The 12,592-nt window shown below is 41.0% G+C and overlaps 1 protein-coding gene across 1 annotated transcript in view; it reads right to left on the reverse strand.

Moving 5' to 3' along the window:
- Positions 1–12,592, reverse strand: part of LOC143787460 (N-acylethanolamine-hydrolyzing acid amidase-like) — an 89,955-nt gene that overhangs the window by 75,844 nt on the left and 1,519 nt on the right. The window contains exon 2 of the mRNA XM_077276227.1: positions 10,332–10,499. Coding sequence (XP_077132342.1) covers positions 10,332–10,499 — 168 coding nt within the window. The remainder of the gene's footprint in view (positions 1–10,331; positions 10,500–12,592) is intronic.

A 12,592-nucleotide genomic window follows, 5' to 3' on the forward strand; every position in this document is an offset into this window, starting at 1 on the left:
ACCCTGAGAACCAACCTTTCTCATTTTACAGACGAATAATGACCATATGATGGATGTATAAGTGCACCTAGGCAGGCCTAGGTAGTTAGTGAGCACAAAAACAGGTGACGTGCTAGGACGCAAATTAAGATTTTCTACAGATGTGACAAAGGAGAGAGTGTAGAGCTATACTTTGGACGGTTACAGCTGAAATGGGAAGACATGGAGTACAGTCCCATAAACCCACTTGATGTTAGAGTATTGGTAAATACATTCATTGACGGTATGACCAAAGACATACGAGACGAAATATAGACAGCCAGACCTGAATGGAAAAATGTAGATCCAAAAGACCTGAAGGTTGCAAAAAGAAGTTGAACAAATTAGGACAATAAGACGACGTGTCATGTATGCTGGAGCAGAGATATCTTTCTTCTCCAATTGGTTAGGTGGGATCAAGGGATTCCTTCAATAAGTTTGTTTGGTACTAATTGCCCTCCTTATAGTTGAATTGAAAATTCTCTGTTGTGTTATTCCCTTGTACAAAAAGGTTATTGCCAAAGCAACTCCGACTGGCACCTTCCTCAATCAAGAAGTAGATCCACCAGAGTACAATGGTACTGATCCAGGGGAGATCCCGAAGTATATTCCTCTCAAGAGAGTAAATAAAACCCCCCATTCTCAGATGATGCTAAGAGATTTAGTTTAGGGACAGTGGGAGAACTCCATGTGAGGTTAGTGAAGGGTTCAGCTGCCTGGAGGCCTCTCGCTAGGGGAGAGTTTCTGAGGTGTCTGGATGAAGAAATCCACCTCCCCTTTTCCCATCACATGGACAGTCTCGAAGGATCCTTCTTTAAGGGAAAAACTTAGTGTTTAGGGGGGATTGTCAAGGTGAAAATATATTTTCTTATATACTTTTTTGTACTTTTATACTCTTATACTGTGAAACAATAAGTTTTCCCCTGCTAATGCAAATGTAATTGTATTTAAAGATGGCTGCCAGTGTTCAGTTTCGTTTCAGTTTAGTGTCTGAAGGGTTAAGATTCATTTCTTCAGAAACGAAACTTAAGGAATGTGAAGAAAAGGAGGATCCACCAGAAGATGTCAGAACAAATCAGAAAGACTGAATGCTAGTTTAAACCCCGCCTAATGCACGCCTTCCCCTAACACTCAATATAGTATTGTGTATTCTAAAATAAAGTTCAGTTGCTGTGACCGTTACACACATGTGTGTGGATCCACGAGCATGCACTGAGATTGAACCAGCTACCTGTCTGACTCATTCTTACCCGGTACCACATGCTTATAGTTTAATTTGGAATGACTGGTGAATGAGAGTTTATTGTCGTTTACGACCCCGACACCATAAGAAAGTGGATTGCATAGCTACATCCATACAGATAGTTGTCACCTCCCGTCATGGCTTTCAAACATCCCTAACAGCCAATTTACACGCATAAGACGAAACTGTACAAAAGATAATGATTATGATGAGGAATCCAACAATTTAAAATACCAATTCGTGGAAAGTGAGTACTGTGAGACATCCCTTAAGAAAATAAGGCAAGATGTTAAGGCCGTTCCAAGAGGGAATTTGATTCACGGAACAAAAACTATACCTGAACCCTTAAGTATAGCACAAGAAATTGGGAAAATACCATTCATCACTCAATATCATGTGAATCAGAAAATATTCACTAATATAATTCAAAAATATTGGCCTATTTTACAAAGGATAGAGTTGTGGGAGAATTAAGATCCTGACAAACCGAGATTTGTTTTTAGAAAGGCTAAGAATATTGGGAACATCATAGCCCCAACGATTAGAATGGGAATGAATGGTGGGCATATAAAACCAACAAGGAATCAAAGTTCAAGTGATGGGGGATTTACTTCTTGTGGGACTTGCCCTTGCTGTGTACGAACAAAATGTAAAAAGTCGGTTCAAACAGTATTTTGGAACACAGAGAGGACAGAATCATTTATTATTAAAGATAGCATATCCTGCTATATGACAGGGGTCATTTATACGACTAGATGTCCCTGTGACAAACTCTATGTAGGCCGTACTAAGAAACGATTGAGGGATAGGATAAAATAACATCTGGATAACATTGCCAAGGGGTTTGTGGGACACCCTTTGTCACGTCATTATGCAGAAAAACATAGCCGGACGTGTAATGGAACGTCTTTCATAACATATAAAAAATATAATGATTTTTTATTTTTTTTATTATTTTTAACATTAGATGTTTTTACTATTGACGCCACATAGGCAGCATCAATAGTAAAAACTTGGTCACACAGGGTTAATACCGGCGGTAACGGAGTGAGTTACCCGCGGCATAACGCGGTCCGTTACCGCTGGCATTAACCCTGTGTGAGCGGTGACTGCAGGGAGTACGGAGCGGGCGCCGCGCACTGACTGCAGGGGAGTAGGGAGGGACTAATCGGACTGTGGCCGCCGCTGATTGGTCGTGGCAGCCATGACAGGCAGCTGGCACGACCAACCAGCGACGCGGGATTTCCGTGACGGAAGTTGCCGACATAAAGACGGAAGTACCCCTTAGACAATTATATATATAGATGTTATGGGGGTTGATATAGCAGATATATATATATATATATATATATATATATATATATATATATATACACATATATATATATACACACACAGTATATATATATATATTTCTATACATATATACATATATTTTGTTACTTTTATTGTGTAATTAATAAAGTATAACCTTTAGAATGTCATATGGGGTTTTTCAATATGTGTACTGATTTCTGAATAATAACAGGATGTCTCTCCAATGCACATATATTAAGATGGCTGTTCATTGTGTGGGGGTTTATTAGAGATTGGAGAAACAAATAGCCCCTCATATATAATAAGTGTTCTACGTAGGGAAGATTATTCCTCTTTTTCCAAAAGAATTTAATATTTATGCAATATACGTATGTACAGTAGCTTAGGGGTAATGCAGAATTTATCATGTGCAAGTTTTTTGGCAAGCAGCGTGCCCAAGATACATTTTAATCAGGCAGATTGGTACATCAGCAGGAAAAGCATGGGGGTATAAAGGGTTAGTGAGAGTACAGGTACAACAACCTTGAGAAAGAGGGACGGTTCCCTCGAAACACGTCGGGATTGGCCCTTGTACATGTCCGTCTTCTACGGACAGGTGACGTCACCACTAACCACGCCCCCTGCTCACCACGTTACTACACGGCGGCGCCTTCAGCCGAGGCAAACAGCCGGTTCTTGCAGACGGGGATTCAGGAGCCATTTCGGTGCAAAGGGAGGACGCTCCCGACTGTGGACTCAATTCAGCCAAATACACCGCCACAGACTCCAGGCACAAACAAGTAAGTACCGCTCTATTAATCCCGGAACTCATAGTAGCTACAGGCTTACAGCCACTGAGTTTGTGCATCGGCACACTGGTATTAGCGCGGCACTCCCCCTTTTCTATTACACTCAAGACTTTGTCCTGGGCAGATTTGCACATCCCATCTGCCAGGGTGCCAGCGGCTTATAAAATATAGCATAACAGGACAGCGCCAATGTGTTTTTGATTTACATAACATCCAAACAAGTTCAAGTTGCTCTGCAGTCCGAGTGTACAACAGTGTCAACCCATACTATCCATCGGCGTCTGAATGAAAGGGACTGTATGGTAGGAGACCCAGGAAGACCCCACTTCTTACCCTGAGACATAAAAAAGCCAGGCTGGAGTTTGCCAAAACTTACCTGAAAAAGCCTAAAATGTTTTGGAAGAATGTTCTCTGGTCATATGAGACAAAAGTAGAGCTTTTTGGGCAAAGGCATCAACATAGACTTTACAGGAGAAAAAAAAGAGGCATTCAAAGAAAAGAACACTGTCCCTACAGTCAAACATGGCGGAGGTTCCCTGATGTTTTGGGGTTGGTTTGCTGCCTTTGGCACTGGAGTGCTTTACCGTGTGCATGGCATTATGAAGTCTGAAGACTACCAACAAATTTTGCAGCATAATGTAGGGCCCAGTGTGAGAAAGCTGGGTCTCCCTCAGAGGTCATGGGTCTTCCAGCAGGACAATGACCCAAAACACACTTCAAAAAGCACTAGAAAATGGTTTGAGAGAAAGCACTGGAGACTTCTAAGGTGGCCAGCAATGAGTCCAGACCTGAATCCCATAGAACACCTGTGGAGAGATCTAAAAATGGCAGTTTGGAGAAGGCACCCTTCAAATATCAGGGACCTGGAGCAGTTTGCCAAAGAAGAATGGTCTAAAATTCCAGCAGAGCATTGTAAGAAACTCATTGATGGTTACCTGAAGTAGTTGGTCGCAGTTACTTTGGCTAAAGGTTGTGCAACCAAGTATTAAGCTGAGGGTGCCAATACTTTTGTCTGGCCCATTTTTGGAGTTTTGTGTGAAATGATCAATGTTTTGCTTTTTGCTTCATTCTCTTTTGTGTTTTTTCATTTACGTCAAATTAAATGAAGATAATAATAACAACGAATTTGTGTTTGCAATCATTTTCAGGAAGAAACTGAGTATTATCTGACAGAATTGCAGGTGTGTCAATACTTTTGGCCACAACTGTACAGACCCAAATTTCCTTGTTTTGTCCTATTTTGCAACTTTTTAGTGAGAAAAGTTGCACGTATTGCAAAAATGTGCTAAAATAAATTGCATACATGAAATCACTTCAAGTGGGTGGTGACTGGAGTAGAGTTATGCTAAATATTAATAACGAAATTGCATTTCATGAATTTGTCTAAAACATCTGTGCCACATCTATGTAAAAACTAACTAAACCACATAAGAAAATTTGATAAAAAGGTGCAAATCATTGGATAAATTTGTTGCAAATCAAAAAGTCATAAATTGAGAGGCATTGACGTGAAGAAAAAAAAAAAAAAAAATGAAATGCAATATCGGACACTAAGTGCACAACTTTTGGACTAGTCCATCTTATTATAATATGTGACATCACAATAATAAAAAGCTGAGTTAACAATGGTTTTCCTCATCATTACGGCTACTAGAAAGAAGTTCTAAATGACAAATGCAACTCTGTAATTAGGGGTAAATACTTCTGTGAGGTTCCCTATAAAATAACAAACTAAGCTTTACTCACCCTCCACTGGTCCATCACTGGGTCTCCCAGTGTGTTATTATCTTCAGCACTGACATCACATCGACAGTGCTCCAATAATCCATGATCTCATTTAATGGCTGAAGTGCTATCGACACATTGTCAATGTTGCAGATAATACCAGACAATTGAAGCAGCAACAGAGACTCAGCGCTGGGCCTGGAAGGCGAGGTAGGGCTCATACCCATCAGCATTAATAAAATCGGTCCGATGTTGTTCCTGAAAAGTCGGATGAATTTCATGCAAGTGGCATGCGATTTTCATGCGACTACAATGCAATTTTTCGCACTTAGCATCCGTCTGACATGCATATGAGACCAGCATGCAATGCGATTTAAACATTAACATTTGAATAGAGAATTACTCTGTCATTTAAAAATAGTTTTCAAAGTAAATACTCTTCAATACATATGTAGGTAGATGGTAGATAGAAAGAAGAGCAGCTCAGTGTATCTGCTAGCTGCCAGGCTGAACACATCATGTTAACTTTTGCATGCCATCTAGATGTAGCAGAGCTGCACTCATCTCGGGAAGACTGGATTACCATCTCGTTGGGACAGGAGGATTGTGGTGGTTTATTATATTTTCCCACGCTCGAGTTCATCTGAGTTCATGTCGGCAGGGAGAGCAGCTTCGGTGACATCATCGCTAGTCACTGAAGTTCTGCTCCCAGCATTTCATTCATTCCCCAGTAGTTTACAGCCAGAAGCGGTCGCATTAGCAGCGCTCCCACTTGTAAACTGTATATACCCCAGATATGGATTACTGCGTGGGACTGACTGTACACCGGACACATATGGGTATATTGTTGGTTTATTATTTTGACACTTTTTACAGGAGATCGAGGGCTTCGCTTGGAATGGCAGATTAATAAAGATGGAAAAACTGTGTATATTGTTTTATTTCATTAAAACACTTTTTTCTTACTGTGTGGTGTTTGATTAACCCTTTAACAACTACAGGATTAGTAATGGATAGTAGTGATGAGCGAGTATACTTGTTGCTCGGGTTTTCCCGAGCACACTTGGGTGGTCTCCGAGTATTTGTGTGTGCTCAGAGATTTAGTTTTTGTTGACACAGCTGCATGATTTACGGCTGCTAGCCAGCCTGAGTACATGTGGGGGTTGCCTGGTTGTTAGGGAATCCCCACGTGTATTCAAGTTGTCTAGGAGCTGCAAATTATGCAGCTGCGGCAACGAAAACTAAATCTCCGAGAACTCACAAATACTCGGAGATCAACTGAGCGTGCTCAGGAAACCCGAGCAACGAGTATACTCGCTCATCACTAATGGACAGGTGTCTTATTGACCCCTCTCCATTACTAAGCCGACTTAATGTCACCTTACAATAGGAAGGTGACATTAACCCATCATTACCCCACTTGCCACCGCTACAGGGCAAGTGGGAAGAACCGGGCAAAGCTCCACAATTGACGCATCTAATAGATGCGCCTTTACTGGGCAGCTGTGGGATGCTGTTTTTAGGCTGGTGGGCCCATATCAATAGCCCCTTACCAGCCTGAGATTAGCAGCCCAAACCTGTGAGTTTTGCCGGGTTGGTTTTAAAACATAGGGGGGACCCCACCTCGTTTTTTTCATTCATTCTCCCCTGTTCGCGCTGCTATCGGCAGAGCAGGGGACAATGGATGAAAGCCGCGTTCAGCACCAACCGCCAGGGAAACAGCAGCTTACAGTAGCGCTGCTTCCCCCGTGGCCGTCCGTGCACACGGAGGACAGTGTACACTGTTCTCTGTGCGCACGTGTGCGGGACGTTTGACGGCCCGTGTGTCTGGGTAAAAAGAGGACATGTCTGCGTGTTTTGCACACGGACACACGGTCCATCAAAAACCGCTGACATCTGCATAGACCCATTCATTTGAATGGGTCTATGTGTGTCAGTGTCTCCGGTACGTGAGAAAACTGTCACTACATGTACCGGAGGCACTGACGTGTGAAACTGGCCTTGGTCTGTGACAGCAGCCAAACATAAAAACCAGATATAAATCTGGTATCGCACAGACCCGAAGAATAAAGTCGCCTAATCACTCATACCACACGAGGAACGGCTGTTCATTTATTGATTCTGCCTCCCAAAGATCGCAGTAAGGCTCGGCGCACATTTATCCTGCGCTCAGTGTACAGCGCTTACACCGGGGTTTCCGTAAATCTCTGAAATATGTGATTCAGACGGAACCTCTGGTGAAAGAGTCCCTATAATGAGACAGATGGAGGAACTGTGGACGCCGTCTGACCTGTGATCTCGCGGTGTCCGTCTTTTTAGGATTGCATAAAAGTGCTGTCGGCCACAGTTTTGTGCACTTCTGAAAAGAACACCGCTAAACAGAGGCCAGACGGAGTCCAGAGTAACTTTGCTCCTCATTATAGTGAATGGATCCCTCGGGATTTCATCTGAATCACGTCACTCAGAAATTTAGATGGAAACCCCAAAGTAAGTGGTCAGCATAGAGCACCAGATAAATGTGATCCAAACGTTATGTAAAATGTTTCCAATAAAAGCTTCCACTCAATCCACAAAAAAACAAGTCCCCACTCAGGTCCGTCATCTGTTAAGGAAAATATAGGGAGCTTCCACGTCACTGGTAGCACAAAGGCTCTGGAAAAGCAAAATGGCTCCTCACCCACCAAAAGAATTTCAGCAAACTCTACGCTCCCAAATCCAAATGGCCCCCTCCCTTCTGAGACCCACAGTGTACCTAAACCACATATTGCATCCTCGTTTGGCATTTCTGAAGCGATGAGAGCCCGCCTAACTTACCGGTGCAAGTCTCCAGAAGCACGGGCTGGGCACAACGTACTGGTCACTGCAACGTACTGGTCACTACAAAGGCAGTTTGCAATTTTCACTCGGCAACATACATTGCTTGTTTCTGGAAAATACACCTGTAGATAAATTCCCCAAGGGTACTTCAAAATGTGATCACTTGAGGGGGATTCTGCTCTTCTAGCAATTAGGGGCTTTGTATATGGAGTCCGCAAACTGTTTTTTTCAGAAAATCTTTGCTCCAGGAGGCAAATAATGCTCTGTTCCTCCCGAGCCACATATGGGGTGTTCACGTTCAGTAGAAATTGTGGGACAAATTCTGGTTTCATTTTTGCCCACTTTTTGTGTGAAAATGTAAAATGTGGGGCTAAAACAAGATTTTAATGGTAAAAATGTAGTTATTTTTTCTTTACTGGTCAATGGTATATAATTCTGTGACACACCCGTGGTGTCAATATGATCACTGCACTCCCAGATGAATTAATTGAGATGTGTAGTTCGTAAACTGGGGTCACTTATGGGGGTTCTGCTGTTCTGGCACCTCATTGACTCTCCCAGAGGGTCATGGAACCTGCAAACCATAACAGTAAAATCTGGCGCTCCTTGCCTTCAGAGCTTTGCACTGTGCCTAAAAAATATTTCCTGACTACATGTAGGGTATTGGCACACTGAGGAATAAATGGACCTCAGTTTGTTGTAAAAAAAAATCCTATTAGAAAAATTAAAAACTTTGGGCTAAAACAACATTTTAGTTGTAAAAATTTAATTTATTCTTTCTTTACCGCTCAGAGGTATAAAATTATGTGAGGCACATGTGGTGTCAATATGATCACTGCACCACTAGATTAATTCATTGGGGAGTGTAATTTGCAAAATGAGTTCACAAATAAGGGGATTCTGTTGTCCTAGCACCTTAGGGGCTCTGCCAATGTGACATGGCAGTGCACCCTCAAACCATTCCTGCAAATATGGCGCCTTTTCCCTTCTGAGCTTTGCAGTGTGCCTCAAAAGTAGTATTACCCCACATATGAGGTATCGGCGTACTCCGGAGAAATTTGCACAACAAATTGTATGGTGGAATTTCTCCTGTTACCCCTATGAAAATGCAATATTTTGTGCTAAAAACATATTTGTGGGGAAAATTTGATTTTTTAAATTTTTACGGCTCGATGTTATAAACTTCTATGAAGCCCCTGAGGGTTCAATGTGCTTACCACACATATACCGTATTTTTCGGATTATAAAACGCACTTTTTCCCCAAAATTTGACTAACCCACCCATCCAAATTCTCCTAGTGTATAAACCAAGCATATGACACAGATGTATGTCACCATAGGCAGAGGTTGACTATTGGTGCAGGTTTACAGAATAATGCATGGTATACATGTTCAAACATGATTTCTTTGTTTAAAAATGCCTAGTTGTCTATGCTGCATTAAAAAGGTATGCTAGTGCATATGCCATTTACAAGCCAAGAGGACAAACTCTTAACAAATGTGGTCCACAGAATGAAGGACTGTTTGTACAAAATGCCATGCCATACAAAGTTAGCTACAGTGCCTTCAAATTTTCAGACCAGAAAATACCAACAGATGAAATACCTTACTGCATTGATGATCTTTAGAGCAGGATACATACAATCAAAAATCATAAGTCTTTGCCACATTTGCTTTATGTCCAGTTGTTCTTTAACATATACTCATGACAGTATTGTTGGCGGTGATGCTTGTGGAACTACTGGTCTCAGCAAAACTGTTAGCAACATCATTGAATGAATACACCGATACTGGAATTGTGATGAAGGGGGGATTCCGGATGATGTGAGTTATGCTCTAAAAATCATAGAAGCAGTAAAGTTGAACTTTATCTGTTTTTACCATGAAGTGTGTTGGACCACTTCATTGAACTTTTGTCTTGCTCCAATCTTACTGCTGTCCTTGCGATGGAAAGAGTGACTGCTTAAAAAATCATAGTGATATACAAAAATAATACCAGCCACCTACACATTACAGAGCAACTAAACAGTGCCCATTCAAAAGGTAGTCAATTAACCATTTGCTCTAGCATCATGATACTTTAGTAAAAGTAATTCCACTGTCATAGTTGAATTCCCAAATGAACCGCAAATCAAGCTTGTGAATGTCCAAATTCTGAGAGCCTGTCTTTTTAAATTTGCTGGATGCTGACTGCAGCCTTACTTCTGGAAGTTCCCAGAGCAAGCAATATGTGATAGATAGAAGTTATGGTAGGGACAGACAATTTTCTTAAAGGGGAAACTGTTGATTCATGCTGACCAAACTAGAGCCTAGCTGCTCGATTGCAGCCATGTATTTTTTTCTCTGAAAAGTTCGGAAGACGAGACAATATAGTTTGAAGATCTGATCCCTACAGTAAATGTAGGAATTGTATAGGAACTTACGCTGTGGCTTCATAGCAGAGATTTAAGGCCACTACATCACCAACATTAACTTCAAGTGTTCGAGCTATCCCCTTGATCTCTCCAGCATATGGTTCATGAATGAGAAAAGCCAGTTCTACCTCTGCCAGTGGACGGATGATCGCATGTACCCATTTAGGTAATGTTGTACTGTAACATATAAATAACAACGTTATTGTGCACAACTAAGCAATATAATAGGTTTACAGAACGGAAATATTACATATGGTCATGAACGTAAGGATGATGAAAATGACGGCCACAGCTTGGAGACGTGGCAGACTTAACGACAATAGCATTCTACACATAGTACAATACTGTGCAAAAGTTTTAGGTAGATGCGGAAAAAATACTATAAAGTGAAAATGCTTTTACAAATAGAAGTGAGTACAGTTTATTTTTATCCTTTATCAAAATGGAAAGTGAATAAACAAGACAGAAAGCTAAATTAAATCATTATTTGGTGTTGCCACCCTTTGTCCTCAAAACTACATCGAAGCATCAATTCTTCTAGGTATACTTATACAGTTTTGAAGGAACTTGGCAGTCTTGGAGGACTAAACACATATCTTCTGTGGACAAATCCTTCTGTCTTCTTCATGTAATCCCAGACAGGCTTGTGTTGAGATGTTGTCAGGCTTTATTAGGGACACAACTTGACTTCCTGGACTCTTTCGCCCTGATTCATCAACACTGGCATTGTTCATGACAGTTTTGATGAGAGTGCACATTAGAGTCAGAGGTCCCTGATTCATTAAGAAGCCGTTGCTTCTTAATGAATCAGAAGTGTCAAGACGCAAGTAACGCTATAGCTCATCATGAGTTAGATGAGCTGTGGTGTCACGCCGGTTTTCCATCCATTTTAGCATAGCTCGATGAAAATGGCAAGTTGCGAAATTTTTGCCAACTATGGAATGTGCAAATATTTTGCGACTTCCTAATAGTTTATACGCCATAAAGTTTATTTTACTTTTTATGAGTCAGTACTTGAAGTGGGTTGTGTGAGCCATCAACTGTGTGTCGTGGACGTTAGAACTGTATGTGGGAGACTCGGGGGCATAATTTCTATATATAGTGTGAACCTGGGCATTATTACTTTGGTTGAGGCATAGAGAGTGGATTAATAATTGCTAAGCAGATGTTATTCAATGTTAGTAGGACACTTAAGATGCAATATTACATTATAGGGCCACTCAGGGTATTGTAACCATCAAAGAGGCACAACAGGATATTTTCCTGTCTAGGGGGCAAAATGTGGGCAGTTACTTTCTAGTTCAGTCACAGAGGGCTTTAACATTTTGTAGGGGGCAATTTTATCATGAAGCAGACACAAAGGGGCCATTTTAACCCCTTAACCCCAGAGCTTTTTCAGTTTTGTGTTTTCGTTTTTCGCTCCCCTTCTTCCCAGAGCCATAACTTTTTATTTTTCCATCAATATGGCCATGTGAGGGCTTGTTTTTTGCGGGACAAGTTGTACTTTTGAACCATTGTCGTGTACTAGAAAACGTGAAAAAAATTCCAAATGCGGTGAAATTGCAAAAAAGTACAATCCCACACTTGATTTTTGTTTGGCTTTTTTATTAGGTTCACTAAATGCTAAAACTGACCTGCCATTATTATTCTCCAGGTCATTACGAGTTTATAGACACCAGACATGTCTAGGTTCTTTTTTAGCTAAGTGGTGAAAAAAAATTCCAAACTTTGTTAAAAAAAAAAATTTGCGCCATTTCCGATACTGGTAGCATCTCCATTTTTTGTGATCTGGGGATGGGTGAGGGCTTATTTTTTGCGTGCCGAGCCGATATTTTTATTGATATCATTTTGATGCAGATACAATCTTTTTATCACCCACTATTGCATTTTAATGCAATGTCGCGGCGACCAAAAAAATGTAATTTTGGCGTTTTTACTTGTTTTCTTGCTACTCTGTTTAGCGATCAGGCTATTTTTTTTTTTATTGATAGATCGGGCGATTCTGAACGCAGCGATACCAAATATCTGTATGTTTGATTTTATTTTTATTGTTTTGAACTTTTATATTTTTAAACAAATTTTTTATATTTTTAAAACCATTTTTTTTTAACTTTTGGCATGCTGCCATAGCCCGATCGGCTCTGCTACATAGAGGCGATGTTCAGATCGCCTCTGTATGGCAGGAGTCACACTAGCGTATAATACGGACAAGTGCTGTGCGAGAAAACATCGCATCGCATAGCACTCGGACCAGTGTTAATCTATGGGGA

Source organism: Ranitomeya variabilis, chromosome 1 (assembly GCF_051348905.1).
Source record: "Ranitomeya variabilis isolate aRanVar5 chromosome 1, aRanVar5.hap1, whole genome shotgun sequence".
NCBI lineage: Eukaryota > Metazoa > Chordata > Amphibia > Anura > Dendrobatidae > Ranitomeya > Ranitomeya variabilis.